This window comes from Galleria mellonella, unplaced genomic scaffold (assembly GCF_026898425.1).
Source record: "Galleria mellonella isolate WM207_F2 unplaced genomic scaffold, CSIRO_AGI_GalMel_v1 utg93, whole genome shotgun sequence".
NCBI classification, from domain to species: Eukaryota; Metazoa; Arthropoda; class Insecta; order Lepidoptera; family Pyralidae; genus Galleria; species Galleria mellonella.
The window spans coordinates 5,761,282-5,784,149 of NW_026442176.1; the positions used below are offsets into that span (position 1 = coordinate 5,761,282).

General features: G+C 37.9%; 4 protein-coding genes across 9 annotated transcripts in view; 1 reads left to right on the forward strand and 3 right to left on the reverse strand.

Annotated features, from left to right (window-relative positions):
* The window catches only part of LOC113513543 (long-chain-fatty-acid--CoA ligase 4), a 70,373-nt gene extending 67,517 nt beyond the window's left edge, over nt 1-2,856 (forward strand). For all 6 annotated transcript variants that reach the window (XM_052902733.1, XM_052902732.1, XM_052902731.1 and 3 more), the window contains one exon: nt 561-2,856. In XM_052902733.1, coding sequence (XP_052758693.1) covers nt 561-715 — 155 coding nt within the window. In that variant the 3' untranslated portion in view covers nt 716-2,856. The remainder of the gene's footprint in view (nt 1-560) is intronic.
* A 1,103-nt stretch (nt 2,857-3,959) lies between these two features.
* On the reverse strand, nt 3,960-9,158 carry LOC128202387 (uncharacterized). Its single transcript, XM_052902566.1, has 2 exons — nt 7,100-9,158; nt 3,960-6,970 (listed from the first exon to the last, which is right to left on the reverse strand). Exons 1-2 carry the CDS (start codon nt 9,156-9,158, stop codon nt 3,960-3,962), a joined length of 5,070 nt encoding a protein of 1,689 aa, XP_052758526.1.
* Nucleotides 9,159-9,974: 816 nt separating this feature from the next.
* LOC128202420 (uncharacterized) lies at nt 9,975-12,858 on the reverse strand. Its single transcript, XM_052902689.1, has 3 exons — nt 12,720-12,858; nt 12,186-12,306; nt 9,975-12,098 (listed from the first exon to the last, which is right to left on the reverse strand). Exons 2-3 carry the CDS (start codon nt 12,297-12,299, stop codon nt 10,632-10,634), a joined length of 1,581 nt encoding a protein of 526 aa, XP_052758649.1. The 5' UTR covers nt 12,300-12,306; nt 12,720-12,858; the 3' UTR covers nt 9,975-10,631.
* A 3,856-nt stretch (nt 12,859-16,714) lies between these two features.
* LOC113516484 (transcription elongation factor SPT5) lies at nt 16,715-22,731 on the reverse strand. The gene is made up of 4 exons (XM_052902660.1): nt 22,364-22,731; nt 20,567-20,645; nt 20,286-20,417; nt 16,715-20,182 (listed from the first exon to the last, which is right to left on the reverse strand). Exons 1-4 carry the CDS (start codon nt 22,573-22,575, stop codon nt 17,342-17,344), a joined length of 3,264 nt encoding a protein of 1,087 aa, XP_052758620.1. The 5' UTR covers nt 22,576-22,731; the 3' UTR covers nt 16,715-17,341.
* Nucleotides 22,732-22,868: the final 137 nt, after the last annotated feature.

The following is a 22,868-nucleotide window of genomic DNA, read 5'->3' on the forward strand; positions in this document are numbered from 1 at the left end:
TGATTACAGATTAGTATTCAAACTATAACAGTGTTATAGATTAACCACCTAATACATAAAAACTAAAACCTACACACCTATTTTACCTATTGAAGTGCTTTGTCACTTTTTTCAAATTAAGAATTTACTGCAAAAAAAAAAAAAAAAACAACAGTTCAATAGCTACAATAGGTTTATTAGAGGTTTGATGTTTTTATGAATAAGTGGATAAGAATAGATACTGAGAATTGGTGTTTTACATAAATTAAGGATAGTCCTGCAAGTCCATACGACCTGAAGTCGATTGAATTTTTCAATGCACCAGATGAAAAGTATTGACAGCTATCATATGGTTTTTTTTTTCATTATTACGGTTATCACTTAATTAAAAAAAATATCTACATGAATTTTCCGAGATTATATCGGATTATCGGAGAATTTTAGGAAATTATACTATCCCCTACACTTTTTATTCACTGTCATTATTGAAACTAAGGTGGCACTCTCATTACTTTTACTGGAGTTTAGGTTTAGTGGATTTTAGTGAATAATGAGTATATTAAAGCTGTATATCGTTACAGGTGGGCTGGAGAAATTCGAGGTTCCTGCTGCAGTGAAGCTGTGCACGGAGGTGTGGTCCCCCGACATGGGGCTAGTTACCGCCGCCTTCAAGATCAAGCGGAAAGACATCCAGGAGCGGTACAAGGAAGACATCAAACGAATGTACGCCTCCTGAGTCCCGCGGCCCAACTACTAACGCAGCTCGCTCCACCGAGCTGGTCTCCGGCGAGGGTCGCGGCTGCCCTCGTCCTCCTGGTGACCAGTGAGTCTCGATTTCGTGAGCTCGCCTTCTTCAACTACTGAGACTCGCCCAACAACTTTTTGATGGCCCATGATGTGTTACCCTTCATGTGTCATCAGCTCACCGGAGACGTCAGCAGTGAGGTCACACGGTCTACCGGTCTTCGTCTTGTAAATTATTATATTTAACCTCTGGAGATTCGGTTCGTAACTATCAATCAATTAGTTTGAACGAGATTAGGCCTGAAATTTGATAGATTGTATTTGATAGATTTGTTGATTTGTATATGGGCACACATCACACATAAAACCGTTTAGGTAATGTAAAATTTAACATAATATGCCAAAATTTATGTGGGTATTATACCTGTGTCTCTAGCATAATTGAAAGCACTCAGGCTTTTAGACAATGTGGCAAAAAATCCATTTCCAGGCACGTCTACGTTACCGCATGTGTGAGGAAAGAACGTGACGCCAATTATGCTGTTTCATTCTCTCTGATGCATACCACGACGTAATTGTGTTTTTTTTTTTTTATTTTAATAAATTAATTTCATTTGCCACTGCCTAGAGGCCTGATCGAGATTAATTATAAGATAATAAAATCACGAGTAAAACATTAGCTTTGATCGGTTCTAAGTTTCTAATTATTTTCGGTAAGCCTTGTACATATTTATTTGTGTTTAAATAATGGTAGTTTGTATTTCCGCGATACAAAATTATCTGTGCAAGTGGAGACGGATGCTTGGGAATATTTTCTGTATAAAGTACACTTAACTGGTTTAGTTTGATGATATATTAACTCGAAGGATTTATTGTAATTGTGTATAATGTAGAGAGATTCATAGATAATTTATAGATCTGATGCCTGGGTGGTGAATCGTGACGAATGCGGCGTGTGGCCGGACCACGTGATCGTGTCTGTGACTAATGTAGAATTGTTAACAAGAATGCCCCTGTCGATCCTGATGCAATATGGAAATGTTATGGCAGGCATGATGTTTTTACCGTTTCCTTTTCCTCTCGATTGCGAGAGCTGGCAGTTTTTGTGGGGCCCGCCCATCAGGATCGACACATTTATGGCCTAGCCCGTCAAATGTATAACCAGTTAACGTCCGATCACGGAACTCTTTATTGGGCTCATGCTACATAAACGGTTCTTCCGTCGCGGACTCCTGCACGTAAATTTTCGCAAATACAAAATACATGTTCGAATTTTAAACGTGAGAAGCCGCCATTATTTAATTTGAATCTGTGGTTGTTAACACTGATAATTATATGCGGCGATGGTAACTAGCAAATTTCCGCAGGGAGAAAACCGTCTGCATAGTATGAGCCTTGGATTAGGCAAAAAGACACTGTTCCATGGTCTGGACCAATTGCAGTCTTTAGTATAAGTTCACTGTTAGTACTTAGGGGGATCTGGGGTTTACGTTCGCTCGTGTTGATATTTTTTTTTAAATAATAATATCGCAATAATTATATTCCTTCATCTTTTCATTGCAATGGGTGTAGTGTAACTAACGAGAGTAGTGGTGTCGCATTATCGATTAGCTAAATTGATCGCCCTACCTGCGCGTGCGCATGTACCGGCGAGCTCGGTGACACGTGGATGTTAAATTTGTTGATTAGTTTTATTTTATAGAACGGCTGCTGTAATTTTGCAAAATCTTACCATGTGGCTAGTCAGAGATACTTCGAAGTTGAAGCATTTTGTTGTTACCGTGGACGCATTTCTCCAAGCATTTACGTCCGTTTACGATGTAAACCTGATCATGTATTTACGCGTGAAATTGAAATTTAATGTAATGTATAATGAACATTTCAACTATGTAATACTGATAATTCCATAATGTATTTAATGTGCATGTTACTGTAAGCGGTAGCGACGATATTTTTCGATGTAATTAATCGTTTTGATAACAATTGAAACAACTATCGTATGTAACTATTACATATTGTTGGTAGGAGTTATTGGCTCAGATTATGTGAGTGTATTTTGTTTCAAATTCTTGAATATTAAAACTGAAAACCATTTTTGTATTATTTATTCAATAAATGTTAATAAAATCATTATTTGTTGGTTTTTATTTGAGTATTGTAACTTAAACCCGTGGCGTTATAACCTAAAACAAGTTTTCTCAGTATAGGAATTGTTATTACAAAAATACATATTCAACTTTATGCTAATACATATTTGATTGTTTTTTACATAACTGTAATTAAGAGAACAGTGGTAGTAGATTATTATTACATACTTGTATAGCTCTAATATAAAAATGATTCGCTGCATGTGTTGCTATTCGCAAATCTCGTGAACAGCTGAATCAATTTCGCTGATTCTTTTTTTAGAACATTCCTTAAAGTACGAGGATGGTTCTTACGGAGAGAAAAATTTTAAAAAATTGCCTGGAAAAGTGTAAAAACAACACTTTTCTACAATTTCATACAGACGTTTCGTAGCAATACTAAAAAGTCAATTTGAAATTTAATGCCATACCATGAAGTTCAAGTGTTAGTGGAGAGGTTCCAGGAAGGCAAAACAATTGAGTAACGTTAGTATTGTATATTGTCTTTGTAGTTGACCCGGCGTCCCGAATAGCAAAATAAGTATTAAAAAAACTAAAAAATTAAGGAATCGACTGTTAGGCGGTACGAAGTTCGCCGTGTCAGCTAGATAGATTAACTATTCTAACAATAATCAGACACACCAATCTATCATCTTGACTTCTCTATGCTATCTAATAGAGAAGTCAAGTTTCCGAAATCTGTCTGCTGTCGAATTAATATAGATAGTGTACACACAATCCAGCACTGAACTATGGACGAGCGTCCTCTGGTGTCGAAATAAAACAAAACCAGTGATGTTGGATCGTTGTACATGAGAAAGTTATTTTATTCCAATAATAATACATGTATTTAGCCTACGTAACAAATCAAATTATAGCGCCGTCTAATTTTTTGGCAGCGCCATCTGTTTTAACCTTAGGTACTAAGCAATTTTATACAAACTTATACATTCCGCCCACCAAGGACATAATTTTGTCCTTCACATTCCAAACCGCCCACCATGCTTATAATGACAAAAATAAACTAACAATTTGGCGGCAAGGGCTAATGCTTATTATCTTATTAACTAATAAGTGTTGACATAGCTTAATAACTAATAGATAACAATTTTATTCAGTAACTGGTAACACACATAATTTGGATGTGGGGCGTTTGAATATTGAATTCTGATTTCGTATAGTCACTACTCGCGTGATGTTATCTTTACCCGGATGTTTGGCAATTACTCGTCCGAGTAGCCATCGACAAGGAGGTAAGTCGTCTTCTTTTATTAAAACTATGTCCCCAATTTCAGGTTCTGGCCTTTGATATGACCACCTATACCGATGAAGAAACCTTGTAAGGTATTCTTGAGACCACCGTTTCCAAAAAGTTTGTGTCACCTTCTGTATCAACTGCCACCTTTGAAGACTAGAAATATTGGACTTTTCAAAATTGTGATCTGGAACGGTTAGCAATGGACCACCAACAAGAAAATGCCCCGGCGTCAAAACATCAATTGTATCTTGATCTGAATCTATTCTGGTCAAAGGACGTGAATTTAAGCACGCTTCTATTTGAGCCAAAGTTGTAGATAACTCCTCGTATGTCAAAGTCAAATTGCCAACTAATCGCTTTAGATGGAATTTAGTGGATTTTATCCCGGCTTCCCAGATCCCTCCGAAATTAGGTGAGTGCGGTGGGATAAAATGCCACGTTGTTCCTTGCGTGGCTAAAATTTCAGCGACCTCGTTTGCAATGTTTTTATTTTCTGCAGCAAACAATGTTCGTAATTCGCGGGCGGCACCGACAAAATTAGTCCCATTGTCACTCCACACGTCTGTACATAAACCTCTGCGAGCAACGAATCGTCTGAAAGCAGCTAAGAATCCTTGTGTGGTAAGGTCACTAACTACCTCAAGATGAACGGCTTTTGTGGTCATACATACAAAAAGGCAAATATACCCCTTCATAGAATGATGTCCGCGACCTTTTGTAGTTCTAATATTTATAGGTCCTGCATAATCAATGCCACTGCACTGAAAAGGTCTTCCTGGCGACACTCTTGCTGTGGGTAGTTGTCCCATCAACTGGGTAGAAGTACCGGCAGAGTAGCGCATACATTTGACACACTTGCGAACATACGCCTTAACTAATGATTTCGCGCTCAAAATATAATATTTAGTTCCGATAAAGGCTAACATAAGTTGCGGACCTCCGTGTAACGTTCTCATATGGGCATCAGCAATAATAAGATGCGTCAAGGATGACCTTTTTGGCAATAATATTGGATGTTTGGCGTCTACATTGAGTTGGGATTGTTCGAGTCGTCCTCCAACACGTAAAATTCCAAGATTGTCAATATAAGGATTCAAGGACTTCAGTGGGCCTTTAATTGTACTGTACTCTTTATTTCTATTAATATGCGCTATCTCTTCACTGAAACTTTGCATTTGACAAACCTTGATACATGTTTCTAAAGCACCAGATAATTCCTTAGTTGAAAGAAAAGCAGTGTTTGATCTCTCCTGATTGTTCCGCCGGTTCAGAAAACGTTTACAATACGCGACCTCTCGAATTAATTTTGTTAAAGAATTATACCGATCCCAAATTGTAGTTTCCGTGACACTTACGTGAACTTTACATTCTTCTAAATGTGTAACAATGCTCTTCGGCCTTTCGTATTGCACTTCGTGTTTATATAAAAACTCCGGTCCATTGAACCATCTCGTATTTTGCCATAAATCCAATGGACTAACTCCTCGTGACGCACAATCGGCAGGATTTTGACTTGAAGTTACATGTGCCCATTGTTGAGAATCTAAAGTTGACAAAATTTCGGATACCCTGTTAGCAACAAAAGTTTGCCATTTGCTCGGATGGCTATTCAACCACGCTAATACTACCGTAGAGTCTGTCCAAGCTCTAATATCAGTCTTCGATACACCTATAATCTCTGCTATTTCGACTAATAGTCGAGTCAGAAGCACTGCACCACATAACTCTAATCTAGGAACTGAAATTTGTTTGATTGGTGCAACTTTAGTCTTAGCAGAAACCAAAGAAACGTGGATATTACCCTGTTCATCTATTAATCGTATATAAACTACAGCTGCATACGCTATCTTCGACGCGTCTGAGAAGCCATGCAATTCGACTTGTGAGGATGTGAATTGAGATCCATACCATCTTGGTATATCAATTTTCTTCAATTGAGACAAGCCTTTGCGGTAAGTACACCACTCATTAATTATATTATTTGGAATTTCATCATCCCATCCTACTCCTAAAATCCAAAGCCTTTGAATTAATACCTTTGCTATGATCACGCTAGGAGCTGCCCAACCTAGCGGATCGAATATTTTTGCTATTTCCGAAATAATCTTTCTTTTTGTTACAGGCCCAGATTCCGGAGGAAGATTTACCGAGTACCGAAAGACATCTGCTGATCGATTCCAGGTAAGTCCTAAGAGTTTAACTACTTCATCTAATTTTAGCTTGAACCCTTCATGTGTTTCTTCCTTTCCTTGCTTGATTTTATTTAACAACTCCTCACTATTAGTCATCCACTTCTGTAATTCAAACCCTCCTCTTCGTAATAGCTCATTCATTTCTTCATAAATAATAGCACCTTCTTCTACTGTATCACACCCCGTCAAAAGATCATCCATATAAAAATCAGTTTTTACCCTTTCAGCTACATTTGGATAGTTTATACCTTCGTCTACTGCAGCTTGTTGCAGTGTTTTCACTGCTAAGTAGGGAGCAGCCGCCGTACCAAAGGTAAGTCTTTTTAATCTGTAATCTTGTATTTGTCCATTTTTATTATTATACCAAAGCACACGTTGGTAGTCTGCATCTTGATCATACACTTTGACTTGACGGTACATTTTGTTAATATCAGCAGCTAGGACTATTTTAGGTTTTCTCCATCGCATGATTAAATGGCGTAATTCAGGCTGCAGTCTTGGCCCTATCATTAAAATGTCATTTAATGAAACGCCATTTTCGTTTTTTGCAGAAGCATCAAATACGACACGAACCTTTGTCGTATCCTTGTTGTTGTTAACGACCGCGTGATGAGGTAAGTAAAAACTTAATTGATTACTCTTTTCTGTTTCAGGTATCTTCTCCATGTGACCTAACCGTAAGTACTCATCCATTACCTCTATATATTTTTCTTTCAGGTTTTTATTTTTATTTAATTTTATCATTAATCTATTTAATCGTTTAGCAGCTATTTCTCTAGAATCTCTCTTTATCTGTTTACGATTTTCATACTTAAAAGGAAGCTTCACGATGTATCTTCCAGTACTATCTCGTTGTGTGGTCTCCATATATATTTGTTCACAAAAAGTTTCTTCTTCTGTCAAAATTCGTTTTGATGAATGAGGATCATTCTCGATCTCCCAAAATTTCTTGAGGAGATTATTGTCATCTGTACATAAATGCATGGCTACAATATTAGTATCTGAGTTAGATATCTCATCGACAGTCCCAGAAAGTATCCATCCCAGTGACGTAGCTTGAGCTACTAGTAAGCCTCGAGGTCCCCGTTTTAACCCATCTTCAATAATTTGCCCATACACTTCAGCTCCTAACAAAATATGTATTTTGTTAGGAGTATGATATTGTGGATCTGCTAGCTGAATTCCATTTAAATCTAACCAGTCTAATTCAATTACCTTTTTGCTTGGTAGTAACGTGGTAATTGTTTTTAATACATACGCCTGCACATTAATTACTATTTCAGGTTTAACACGTGAACGTACCTTTAGTTGAACCATGTATTTGACAGTTACATTCTTGTTTCCATCCAGACCAGATATAGTCCCTCTCACTGGAATCTTCTTAACTCCCAAATACTGAACAGTTGATTCTGTAACGAAGGATGCTTGCGATCCTTGGTCAAGCAATGCCCTTATCAATCTTCTCTCATTATTATAAGCATCAACTTGTATAAGTGCAGTAGCTAGCAACACTTGGCTATGAGCTGCCATTTGACCCGTCGAAAAACATGACACTACATTACTAGATGACGATTCACCTAAAGCCGTTTCAACTTTATCGTCGTTAGTTACTAATTCAACATTACTTGATGTATTGACAGAACTTGAGATCTCAGGACGTTTTTTACCAGTTGGATGCAAGAGGGAGTGATGCTTTCTTTTACAAACTTTACAACTAACAGTACTCTGGCAAGACTTGACAGAGTGGTTGCCGCCCAGGCAATTAAAACACAGACGATTTTTTGCCACAAATTCGTAAATATTACTGTAGTCTAATTTTGCAAACTTCGTACAAAAGCATAATTTATGTGGTTCGGAACAGAATTCACAAACTACATTAGTAGTCACATGCATACAAGTTTTTGTTTTAGGAAATGATCCGCTATTAGGAATTGAAGACTTCTGCCTCGGTTCTATACATTCTAGAGCTCTAAATCTACTTTGTAGAAACTCAGAAAACTGATTGTAAGTAGGTAGATCGTTTGAAATTTCAGCAGATATCTTCAGCTCCCACTGTTTGCGTGTCTCTTGGTCTAATTTATAATTAACAATATGTATTATAATGATGTCCCACGAATTTACATCTACTCCAAGATTTTTTAAGGCGTGCATACAATCAGTTGTGGTATCTAATAAATCTTTTAATGCGGATGCCGATTCATTATTTGAAGACCTTTGGCTAAATAATCTCTTTAAAATACAATTAGCTAAATATCGTTTGTTATTGTATCTATTCTCTAACTGTTCCCAGCACTGTTTATAATTTGCAGATGTTACTGGAACTTGTCTTATTAACTGCTCCGCTTCTCCAGTCAAATGTCCTTTTAAATAATGTAACTTTTGAACATCATCTAATGACTCATTGGAATGAATTAACGATACAAACATATCTCTGAATGTTGCCCATTCTATATATCGTCCGGAAAATGCTGGGATAGTAATTTTGGGTAATTTGACTGCAGAAGAGGATCCATTATTGGTCTTAGAAGAACCGGAACCTTTATCATCACTTGTTACTTTATTCTGATTAAATGATTTTAAATATTTTTTAAGTAAACTTTTATAATCCACAAACATTTCCTCAGTTTTCTCATACACATCTTCTTTAATATAGAAACTACGCTGTATATCTTCCCATTTATATTCCTTAATTATTTGCTGATGTGTAGTAATAAACTCAAGCCATAACTGTTCTACATTATCAAGTTTTGTTTCTACGTAAGACTCTGTTATTCGCTCTTTAGGAGATTTTTTAAAGTTTATTTGAGCCTTTGATATTCTATTAAATATATCCTTTTGACAATTTAATAACCCCTCCATATTAAGTAATTATTAAATTGTAATTAATAAAATTTTAAAAATATCTGCTATCGCACTCACACCACAACACTTACTGCTACTGGTCCGTCACACCATGTGACGTTTCTGTTTTTCCTCTGACGTCGCTGGTACCTCCAACCTCTAGCTCCAACGCTGTCTCGCTCACTCCTTGAGCAGAGCCAAGCAGTACTGATGCTTGAACCCGAGCAGCGATCCACTGCCCCTACTATGTTCTATCTTCAGCCTTTCTTACCACCCAACTCTGGGGAAGATTGGCCTCCGGCTCGATTGGACCAAAATATCGCATGCCTAATGAAAGACTGACCTAACTCAAAAAATACAATTGTTGGGAAATCGCAAAAGAAGATTTTGCTATAAGGACTTAGCCTACTTGTTGATGAATAACATTAAAACGGATTATTAATTAACCATGAATGATTGTATTTTAAAAATATGATTAACTATTGATCAATACCAAGTAAAAACAAATGCCGAAAATAATTTCTATCTATTTAAAAAAAAATATGTAAAATGTACATTCTAAGTTAAGTCAGTTTTTTATAAAAAGTAAAGCAAACATTTTTAAATGCAAGTATTCTATTAGGTTTTAAGCCTGTTTCATTTTAAATTATTAATTATTTATAATAACTAATTTAGGATTTAGTCTATATATGATTACATTGGGAAAACATATTTAGAGAATGGGTCATTTTATTCAAATTAGCAGACTGTCGATAAACTTAATACCAGCCATTTTTCAAATTATTAAAAGACATTAATATAAATAATAAACTTTTATTGCAATATTCTTTATCAGTAGCACATACAAATAACAAATTTGACGTCTCAATTTTATTTATTGGTTCTATAAATCAACATAAAAATAATGCAAAAAAAAGCAAAAGAATTGCTTGTTTGAATTGAAATTATAAAACAAAATTTCTATATTAGAACATAAAAGTTTTAACAAACTTAAAAAATATACACACTTTGGTTATTAAACCTATAAAATAAATCAATGTATTAATCAAGTTTAGTTAAATTACTATAAAACAAAATCAAAACTTATAAAGAAAACATAATTAAACTTTTTAGATTTTTTTAAATAACTTTGGTATGTAATCATTGTTTTATTAATCTTAAGTTAATTTATTAATTATAAGGTGGGTACACTATTAAAGAATAGAGTTATAAAAATCTAAATAAAAATTTGGAATAATTTTTTTTGATAAAAGCTCTCTCAGATCTTTCTTTTTGTTCTCACTTAGCTCTTTCTTTTGTATGTAGGCATTAGTTAGTTTAATTAGAAGCAGAGGAAGCATTTTCTTCCTTGTATTTCTGATGCTTACTTCCTGGTATACGTTATGTTTGTACGAAGTTTTAATGAAAAATGAAAAAGGTGTATCTTTTTTCACCATTATCACCTTTATGTCATTCCATAAAACAGTAGTCCCGTTTTTACTTTTATTAAAGTTAACACCCCAATCTTCTTGAAGTTTTTTCAAATTTTGATTTGTAATAAAATGCTGAATTATTTCCTCTAGGAGATTGCAAAACAGCTTGTAGATCAAACACAAGAACTTTATTTCCATCATCTATTTTGCAGCGATCATTATATTTTTCTTGGCGGCTCAATGTTTTTTCTTCTAAATGGGCATTGTACAAATCATTAAGTAATACTTTTTGCTGAAGCGTCGTGTTATTATATTGCAAACATAAATCGCATTGATCTTTTTTGGGACGAAAAAATGATATATTATAATCTTGTGTAAATACTTTATAAAATGTACAATATCTACCAGCTGCTTTGTTATTTTCATTTTGAGCTACTTTAAAGTCTCTGAAAAGATCTGAAATTGTTTTCCCGCCATCAATATACTCACGAGTAGAATATTGCCTAATGTAATGGGATTCAATTCTTGGTATCGAATCTATAAACTCTTTAATATCGTTTAGTAGTTGTTTATCAACTCTTGCATGGTTGTTGTGCTGTCCTCTCAGATCTTGTGCTAGAATTCCATGTTCATCTATTTTGCTTCTGACAGTTCGTATAACACGATCAGAAATATCTAAGGTTTTTATAAAAAACGTTTTACAGACTCGAACAGACTGCCCTTCTACTACGAAATGGAAAGCTTTATTGCAATTTCTTGGATTACTAGCATTTGTATATTTATATTTTGGGTTTATATTAGTCATACAAGACATAATGAATGATCTTTGAGCATCAACCTGGCCGAGATTCCAATACATATCAAAAATTGTTTGTCTTTGATCTGCAGTTATCTTTTTACAGCATTTGAGTCTACATTGAATACCACAGGGTAGTTGAACAGAACGAGGATTAATTGTTTTATTTTTCATATTGATGTATGATTTTCCTGCATTTCTCAGACTTTTAGCTTTATTCTGTTTCCAGCTTTCTTCTTTCCGTTTACGTTTCCTTCCCTTCTTCTCGCCTTCATTTTCTTCTAGTAATGTAGTATATTGTCTGATTTCCTGATTTTTCGCAACTTCGGTTATTGTAGGTTCATTAATGTTTCTTTGCTCCGATTGTTTTGCTGATTGCTGAATAATGTTATTTTTTATTTTGTTTTGTTCATTACTGGAGTCTGTATCGGAACTATCACTCGAAGATCCTGAAGATGATGAGGATGAAGAACATGTAGAAGATGAGGAGCTCCCTGATGATCTTGATCGACTTGGATATACTGGTATTTGCTTTTTCTTTTTAGTTGGAATGTATGTCGAATCTTGATCGCTCAAATCGACATCGCTATTTTCAGATTTGGAATGTTTTTCATCAGTGCAATCGTGGATGTCTGTGATGTTATGAAAGTCATTTTCATTGTTAATTGAAGGTGATTCCAAAACTTCAAAATATTCCTGTACGTTTGAGTAATGCTGATTTTCGGGATTGTTTGTTATATCAGTTAACATCTACAATAATAAAACGTATTTTAGTAATATATTAAAATAAATAAGAAATATACGAACCTAATTTTTAAAGTTCTTTAAAATTGTTACCGTCACTTCTGTTGATGGCACTGATTCGTGTCCTTTATCTTGTGTTGCCAATAGTGGCGCCGGATTTCGAGTCCGAATAAGTTCTATTATCTTTTTCGAGCTATTCAGCGACATTATCAACCTAAAATATAAATAGTCATATTATGCCTCTGGGACAATAAAAAATTTTTGTAAGTAGTTTTTAGATCAACAATGACTTAATATAAAATATTTACAGGAAAAGCAAAAAGTTACGCATTATATTCCATTCTTTTTTTCAAACAAAGACTAAACTAATATTATGGCCCCTAAGTAAAAATAACTTTCAGTGGTAAACAGACTTATACTCGAATGCTATAAAGTGTTACCTCAAGTAATGGATTGTTTTAATAGTAAACTGACTTAAATCTTAATAGCTCCCAAAAGATATAATAACGTATAATATTAAATTGTCTTAAAACAGAATGTTTCACGTAATATATTAGTAAAATATCTATTAAACTGACCTCAAATTTAATCTGTCAATATAAGATTACAAAATTGGATAAAACTTACTTCAAATTTAGTCGTAAACACACTCAATAATGATTGGGTCTTCGTTCAATAAAACTATAATAACCTCTCTCTACAAGTGCTGGACACAAACTGGCGTGAGTCTCTGTTTGACGAAAATACGAAGAGAGATCCCACAAATGTGAAAGAGACGGATATATTGCAGGGGTGGCAACAATGCGTAATTTCAACATAATTCAAAAGGTAGACGGTAGATAGTGGTAACAGAAGCCTACATCTGTAAGTAACTCAATTCTGACCTATCTACTAAAGAGTCAGTATTACATTAAGCATGCGATATGTACACACAATCCAGCACTGAACTATGGACGAGCGTCCTCTGGTGTCGAAATAAAACAAAACCAGTGATGTTGGATCGTTGTACATGAGAAAGTTATTTTATTCCAATAATAATACATGTATTTAGCCTACGTAACAAATCAAATTATAGCGCCGTCTAATTTTTTGGCAGCGCCATCTGTTTTAACCTTAGGTACTAAGCAATTTTATACAAACTTATACAGATAGTTTTTAGTACATTTTCAACTATATTTCTCTGAAAAAATGTTCAGTTTCTCTAATAATATTATAAAGATATTGTAAGCGACGTGTTCTGTGCCTCAAAACTCAATTATTAATAAAATAGTTTGTCTATGTCATTGTCTCTGCGTGCGGTCGTTTTTAAACTTATAATCGGCGCAACGGACGCCACGCCCAGTCTGCACCTAGATGCGATCGACACCACACGTCTATTTATTACCTGTAATTAACGATATTAAAAACGTAAAATAAAATCCAATTGTAAGAGTCTTCGTTTTCTTGCCATCACCGTGACCTACCATATTCCATACCATACAGATATAAAGTTAGTAATTTTGGATGTTCAAGATAATCTCCGGTAGTACTGATCCCATTTTGAAAATTCTTTCACTGTTTGAAAGGTATATTTCCCTGAGACAGCTTTTTATTTTGATAAGTATATATTTTTAAAAATAAATCACAACAAATGTAATTGAAGTCGTCAAAATTCTATAATATAGGCGTGTGTAGACTGAACGGTTTTAAATAAAGGAAAAAAAATTACAGCAAAAATATTAATTAGTTTACACTTTACAAAAAATGTATACCAATACCATATATCTAAGTCTAATATCTCAACCAAAAAGATGGTTTTTATGTTTAAAGTAATATAAATTACAGGGTACAGAGAAATAACACCTGAGTCCTCAGGAATGGCAACGCATGGGGGGTATCATGGGCGAAACAGTATACTCTATTATGTCCATAGTACTGCTCATGTCTATAGGCGAAGGTTACCACTTTCCATCAGGTGGGCCGTCAGCATGTTTGCCATTCTAAATTGCATAAAAAAATGTTACGAGTACAAGCCATTCATTTTAAAATCTTAGAGAATATTAATGCAGTATTTTCACACACGCCAAAATGCCAGCCTTACTGTGTTGAATTGTGTAAAAATTACATAAACCAATTGTTGGTATCCTTACATTTAGTAATATTTTATTATATTTGTATCATGACGTAACTGTTGTCAAGTGCCACCGTTGCTGATTTGAATTAACTGCAAAATGGTGGTTTGTCATTTCCGGAATAATTATTTACCCGCCAAAATAGTCGACATAAAAACTAGAAGTAACGACCAACAGTTGACAGTAGTGGATTGAACATTGATCATTAAAGACGTATAATTTGGTAAGTCGCTTTAATACAAATGTATTTTAATTGCAAAGTTGTGGAACTGTTAATACATGAGTTGGATTCCCCTAGAATGACACGAGTTTTATTTCATAACCAGTGACCTCTTAAACAATGTTACACTCAAGCATAGCCGGGGCGGGTCGCTAGTCAAGTATAAGATTGAAATTGAAATGTTTATGGAACAGCTGTATAAGGCTGAGGTTTTGAGGGTAGAGATATGTATAACTGAAGAGTGGTGGCAGTAGAAATAGCATTCTCAGTCCATGATGGTAATGAAGAAACGCAGTTGTCGCCACCAAACCAATTTTTTTTTTTTTTTGATGGGTGAAAATAGTATGGTAGCCCCGCCTGCGCTAACGGGATACGCTGACGGAGCACCAGTGAAGGGTGATAGATGAGAATGAAAACAGGCCAGTTAGCCCATCATGATGAATTCATCAGGAATTAACCATGATAGTTTCCAGGGGGAACCGCGTGGAGGTCGATCTGGTTGGGTATATTGCTAGCAATGGGATTCTCAGTCTACATTACTAACAATCCCTTTTCCCTCACCAAACTAGTATTACCACTTAATCTTTTCATTCCCAAAATATTGCGCGGCGATTAGTACAATATACCACTACATTGTCAAGATCGTTAATGATGGGATATAGTAAACCATTCGGGGGGGAACGGATTGTTAGTGATGGGGAGGTTAGTCCACATTGCTATCAATATATTTTATGACTTGATAATATACTTTATCAGGTCGACCTCCACGCGATTTGCCCTGGAAACTATCGTGACTAATTTATCATTGAATTTGTCATGATGGGCTAACTAACTAACCAGAGGGAGACTTTGTACAAAAGTCGATTGCTTGGGTACCTCTGTCCCATTCGTGTTTCAACCGTGAAGCAGTTGTTTGCATGGTTGTGTTTCGGATTGAAGGGTGGGATATGGCGTGAATTTACTGGGTACAGAGGAATAACACCTGAGTTCTCAGGAATGGCAACGCATGGGGGGTATCATGGGCGAAACAGTATACTCTGTTATATGCATGGTACTGCTCATGTCTATAGGCGACGGTTACCACTTTCCATCAGGTGGGCCGTCAGCATGTTTGCCATTCTAAGTTGTATAAAAAAAAAAATAACTGACCTGCCTTTTCATCCTCACCTATTATCTCCCACTGGAAAACCATCATGCTTACATATCGTAGTAAACTTGTCATGATAAAACAATTGCACTGCTTGGGGGGGGGGGGGGGGGGCAGGGATGGAATGGAATCTACATTACTAGTTATATACCTTAACAGGGGTCGAACTCTGTGCAGTTTAAAAACCATTGTCGTTAATTTTTGATGAATTCGTCACGTACCGGGCCCACTGGCCTGCTTCATCAAATCAACTTAGGGGAGAAGGGATTATTAGTAATACGGGCAGCCCATTCCACTGTTCACCTGCCTTTTTCAGACTTATCATCCCACACTGGCACCCCGTCAGCGTATACCGTTAGCGGAGGCGGAGCTACCATTACAAAAAAATACGGACTAGTAACGATCACCTGAATTGTGCTTTTTAAAATGTTTGTTACCTCTTGGTATTACAGAATCTACTTAAAATTATTTTATATATATATATATATATATATTATATATATATATACTTATATATATATATATATATATATATATATATATATATAATATATATATATATATATATATATATATATATATATATATAGTAAAAAAAGATTTTTTTGGTCACAAACCAAAAAAATCTTTTTTAATTAATTTTTTAAATTGGTTTATTGTTCACGTAGGTTGATTTTCAATTTCTAAATATAATTATAATTTATAAGCGTGTCGATATTGAAATCGTAGTTTCTTGTTTAAATAAAGAATAAACACCCTAAAAAGATGATAAATCTTTTAGTATAAATCAAATGTTTCAAAGTTCTAAATTTGTCTGAAACCTTTGCGGGATATATTATGTGATTATAAAATGATTACGTTCAATCGCCAATTCTGAACCGATTTTCACAATTATTTTTGCAATTGATACTTTGATAGGGTTTACTTTCGTTTTGATCCTATTTAAATTGTAACAATTGAGGCTAGTTTTTCTAAAATTACTCGTTGCGAATCAATGGTAACTAGCCATTGTGTTCTAAATTCAAATATTTACGTCATTTATCGTTTTAATCGAAATATCGACAAATGATGTCGCTTCTTTTACGAAGAACAATTATATATAATATGATATTAATATCTGTAGTATTGTTAAAATAAAACTTAATTGTTATGATAATATATTTATTTATGTCATAATATATAAGTGAATTACCAATTTTAATGTAATTAAATTAAACTTCCACTGCTAACATCTTTCACGATAGAAGTGACACACGACGTTAACTGTGATACCTTACTATCTACAAGTTATTAACACACACATTCAGACGGCACGACACTCGAACGATATTTTATTTCATTACAAGTACTGTGTATAGATTGTCTACGTTAACATGGGATGGCCTTTTAACTTCATGTTCCAATGTGTGGGATCATATAGGTATAGATGTAGTGCTTTGTTTGTGTTTATTAGGAAATGTCTTCAGTAGCGGTCTAGACAGAGGAGTATTATATAACAGAATATGTATATATATATATATATATATATATATATATGTAGAGTATTATATCGAAAGTCAAATCTGTGTAAATTAGGGCTGTGCCATATCATCGTAGCCAATTTATACAAGGATTTTCTACAATTCAATGGGTTAGAAATTAATGAAAAAATACACAAAACTGGAACATTCGCAAAAGAATCGTGCAGACTAAATATTCAAGTATCATATAGAAGAAGATGTCGCATAACGCGGCACGGCGCAACACGCGGCTGCGAGGGCGCGCTCCCCGCCTACGAGGTGCTCATCTTGCACAGGTGGCGCAGCTGCATGATCTTGATGTCGTCGGTGCCGAACTTGACGACGCCCTCCTGGTTCTCGATCGAGATGAGCTGGCCGACGGCCTCGCGGTCCTCGCCCGCGATGACCTTGACCTTGTCGCCGCTCTGCGGCACGACGGGCTCGAGCACGTCGGCGAGCACGTTGACGACGCGGTCCTCGGCGGGCACGTAGACGGCGCACATGCCGCCCGACAGCCCGCGCAGCACGCCCGCCTGCCCGGCCAGCGCCGCGTCCTCGTGTGCACGCAGCCGCACCTCCACGTCCGGCGACGCCCAGTCGGCCGGCGCCTCCTCGCCGCCGCCGCCGCCGCCGCCCGCGAACGGCGACCGCGGCGAGTAGCCCACCGGGCTGGGCGTGCCCAGGTAGCCGGCCGGGTACGCGGGGCTCGGGCTCGGCTGGTACGGGCTGTAGGTGTGGTCGGAGCCGTACATGGTGCCCGGCGTCTGCGGCGTGAACGGCCCCGCCTGGCCGTAGGGCTGCGGCGGCTCGTAGCCGGCGCCGGCGGCGTCCTCGAGCCCGTACTCGAAGTCGGCGGGGCGCGCGGGCGTGGCGGCGGCGGCGGGGTCCCAGGCGCCGTGCGCGGGCGTGCGGCTGCCGTCGTGCGACGGCGTGGCCGAGCCGTAGTGCGGCGTGCGGCCGCCCACGTCGTAGATGGGCGTCTGCGAGCCGTGCATGGGCGTCTTGATGCCGGTGTCGCGGTACGTGGGCGTGTGCGCGCCCAGCGCCGGCGTGCGGCCGGGCGTGCGGCCGTACGCCGACGCGCCGCCGCCGCCGGCGCCGCCGCCCGCGCCCGCGATGTGGCTGCGGTCCACCGAGATGGTCTGGCACGTCGAGTGCAGCTCCACGCGCGCCGTGCTGCCGGTCGCGTCCTTCACGATGCCCACGTTGCCCTTGTAGGGCCCGCCGGTGATCTTGATGGTCTGGCCGATGAGCTCGCGGTCCCGCGTGACGCCGCCGCGGCCGGCGCCGCGCCCGCGGCCGCCGCGCGGCGTCGCGCCGCCGCGCCCCGACGGGTGCATGGGCGACTGGATGCGCGGCGACATGAACCCGAGCGACAGGTTGTTGTTGGTGGACACGTTCTTGTTGCCGCCGGCGAGCTGCAGGTGCCGCGTCTTGCACACGAATATGCCACCGTTGTCGAGGTACATCCGCGACTGGAGGAACGCGAAGTTCCTGTACAGGTGTTTAATCTCGCCGTTCCGGCCGGCGTGCGGGCCGTCGATCACCTTGACGATGTCGCGCTTCTGAATGCTGTTATGCTCGGAGTCGAGCGCCATCGTGAACCTGTTCTCGCGGCGCTTTTGAAGCGCTTGCGGCTTGCACTCGATGACTTTGCCCTGCATGCCGAGCACGTGGAAATTTTCCTTCTCGAGTCGAACGATGACGCCGACGGTTTGTAGGTCCAGTTGCACCATGTCACCCCACTGGAACTGACCGAGTGAATCGACGCCGGTCGCCATGTCGGAACACAGTTGCAGGTCGCGTGGAAGCACCTCCAGCTCGTGCATAGTGAGATCGGAGACTAGGACTACGCGATGTGGTTCTACGCGAACGATCAAACCGGTGTCGCCTTCGTACCGGCCCGCCAACACCTTCACATGGTCACCCTGCTTGAAGTACTTCCTCAATTCATTAGGCTTAAATACGAGAGGATCTTTTAGAGCGTCGTGTTTTGGCATTACAGTGATCATTGATCCGTCAATAGCGATAATTCTCGCTTGCAAGTTCGCCAAATCACCAGAACACACTTCAACGTTATCACCCATAGAGAATGAGTGTAAGCTAGTTGGGTCATCTTTGGCAGGCGCTGCTAACTCTATATCGATACCCTCAGGTTGTTCCTCGAATCTTTCCAATTCTGTTAAAGTTGGCTTAACACCCTCAGCTAAGATAGCAGACATCGTAAAATTTTTATACAAGAATCCCTTTCTTGAATATCTGTTGCCCTCAAATATTAAGAAGTCTCCATCGGAAGTTACTTCGCCACCAATAGCTCGAATAGCTTCGGGGTCAAAAGGCTTAGCCACCGGACGCCGCTTTTTCTTCCTTTTAGCAGCTTCACTTTCACTTTGTACAGTCCTTAAAGCTCCTCTGAGCCTTGTATAATCTATCCTAGGAAGTAATTTCAAGTGGACCTGATTTTGTGCTAGGTCAACATAATCCACTTGAGCAATGTCGTCTTTATAAAGTCCTCTCTTCAGTCTAACCCACTGTTTTGGTTTTAAACCAGACTGTTCCTTGACAACTCGCAGTACATCTGTCATTTCTTTGATAGGTACCATGTCCTGCTTCCAAATACCCATCCTTAGAGTTCCTACGTTATTGATTATGGCTTTAACATGTGTCTGTTTATATGCCTCTATGTAAATATAACCTTTCACACCTTCAGGTGCGACCACTGATTTGATTTGAAAGGGTTCCTCAGAGTCCTGATAGGCAATAAATTTTCTCATGAGCAGTAATACTGTTGCCTTTTCCTCGCCGATACGACATTTTATCATCCACAAATTGGGGTCCTTAATGCCTGGTAGAAGAGTTTGTTGCGTAATCTCATCAGACATTTCCTCACCACCTTCCCCAAAATGTCTGAGCGCTGCTGATTCATCGGCATATTTATTTCTCAGGTATTCTTCAATTTCCTCCTCTTTCTGTGAGTCCCAGAGGTTAGTACCTCTGCGTCTGCCCTCAATTTCCCGTGCAGTGGGTCCGATTTCATCCACTTCATTTCCAACAATGCCCATCTCCTGGGCCCCTTCTTCCCATTCATCATCTTCATCAACTTCGTCATCAACCTGAAAGGAAATGGAAATAATGTTATAACATGTCGAAATAAAATTTTTAAATACAAGAGGGAAGGATCAAAAACGAATTGTCAATAAAAATTAACATTCTCACCTCAGCTTCATCAATAATGAAACCTCCGTAGCGGTTGTCCTTCTTGCGTTTTTTCCTTTGTCTTGCCTCATCTTCATCTTCATCGTATTCCTCAGAATCCACTAGGTCCTCACCTTCTGGCTCCTGTTCATCCTGTAAAGGTTATTCTAATATAATACATATATCACAAATTTTTTGGAAAGAGATTGTAAAATCTCTAAATTTATGTGTAAGCCAATGTTAGGTACTTGAGCTGTTAAGATGATAATATTATGAAAAATGAAATATGCTAAGTTTCTAACCTCAACTTCTTCATCACCAGATGCTTCCTTGGCTTCGTCATCCCTATTATGGCTTCCATCAGATCCAACTGAGCGACTCCTACAACATAATTACATGTTGATCAGTCATCTAACATTAATAGTAAATTTTTTTTGTGCAACTTAGAATGGCAAAGAAGTCGACGGCCCACCTTATGGAAAGTGGTAACCATCACTTATAAACATGAGCAGTACCATGGACATAACAGAGTATACTGTTTCGCCCATGATACCTCCCATGCGTTGCCATTCCTGAGGACTCGGTTGTTATTCCTATGTACCCAGTAAATTCACGCCATACCCCACCCTTCAAACCGAAACACAGCCATGCAAACACAACTGCTTCACAGTTGAAACACGAATGGGACAGAGGTACCCAAGCAATCGACTTTTGTATAAAGTCTCCCTCTGGTCTCTAGTCTCCCTCTGTTAGTTCGACCTTCTTGCTTTTTCCTACTTTTCCACACAAAACTACCATAGTTCATTTTTAATAAATTATTCACAATGAAACAACTGATTTAACTTTATCCTCACCTATCATCCATTATTGGGATTCCACCAGTATAACTTAATAGTTCAGGCAGGGTTTCATTCCATTTTATAGTTCTATTATAAATAAACACCAGTACTTTGTTTGGAAAACATATAGGCTTTTTTTATCAACATATCAAGCCACAGGTCATATGTAAATATTACTAAATATATATTTTTATTGATTTTCAGAGTTGCAATATTATACATACACACACACACACACACACACATATATATATATATAAATAGATGGATACTCTTTAAGTTTTATTTTAAAACTCGGCAGACATTTGATATTTCAATAGAAACTAGTAAACTATTCCATAGGGGTACAGTTTGCACTGTCAACGATTTGTCATAAAAAATAGAAAAATGTACTAGCATCTTCAACTGGAGGCCCTCAAAAGAACTTAGATTAAGAAAATTGATGGAATATAGAAAGTCAATTTGCTCTTTTAGGTGCAAGGGGAAGAAGAGTTAAAAACATCAACTTAAATCAGGGTTGACAAAATCAATAGAATGGCAAATGCTCAAATTGCTTAATCACTTAATGCAAGAGTTTTTCTGTGAAATGAAGTCAACTGAGCACTATGAAACACAAACGGGTGAGAAGGTATCACTCCAGAAATAAATATAAACATAATATTTATAAGTGGCGAGAAGTACTCAGGATAGCGCAAATCGAAATACATTTGATGTATGAGAGGGTCTCATTTGAGATGCTTAAGTGGTTAAACATACTGATACCACCTCATTTACATTAATCTATTTATACAAGTTGGAGAGTCATAAGTACTTAACGACTTATAACTTGGCCTACTCAAGCAAATCATATCTCTATATGGTATGTATGTTGAAGAATCAATGTAAACAATTTGAACTAGATTGATATGGTACACCATATCAATCTAGTTCTAGTTGTTCTAAACACAATAATGGATGTATGTGTGTAACTTATTACATACATGCATGTATTAACAATACAAATGTTATTACACAAGTCATGTATAGAGGAAAATTAAGATAACCCCTGTTGCATAGTATCTGTATTTGTTGTATTTATATACAAAGGAAACGAATTGATTTATTGATATCATCAATGTTCATAATGGCATGAGTAGCAAAAATAATAAGAATATTGTAACACGAACAAATGACGATGCCAACAGTGCAAGATGTGTTATAATTGCCTACGTGAGAACTGAAAACTATACATTAAAAACATTACCATATTTATATATATACCTTGAACGAGATCGGGAATGTGACCTTGACTTGGACCGAGAGCGCGTAGGGCTTCGCGACGGGCTGCGGCTGCCGGACCGTGAACGTGATCGAGAACTCGAGCGCGACCTGGCTGAACGGTTGGACGCGGCGCTTCTACGAGAACGATTCGAAACCACGCTGCCCGCGTCAGACGCATTCCCAGAATAATTACTGCCTTCCGAGTCAGACATTATCACTGAGGAAAATATCAGTGTTCTTCATCCATTTATGGATTTCGAGATAACAATGTTTTTTTAGATCAATACGAAGGAAGAAAGGGAAAAAGCCACAAACACAACTATTGGTTGAATCGCTCTTGGCACCACAACTGATAACTAACTGACAGTGACAATGACAGTTTGACTGACTGTATGATGACCACAAACTATAGAGGGAACATCCTAACAACACCACAGAACACACTTACACGAATCAAACGTCTGTTGATCTATATATAAAACAAAACAAAATGTAAGTTTATTCA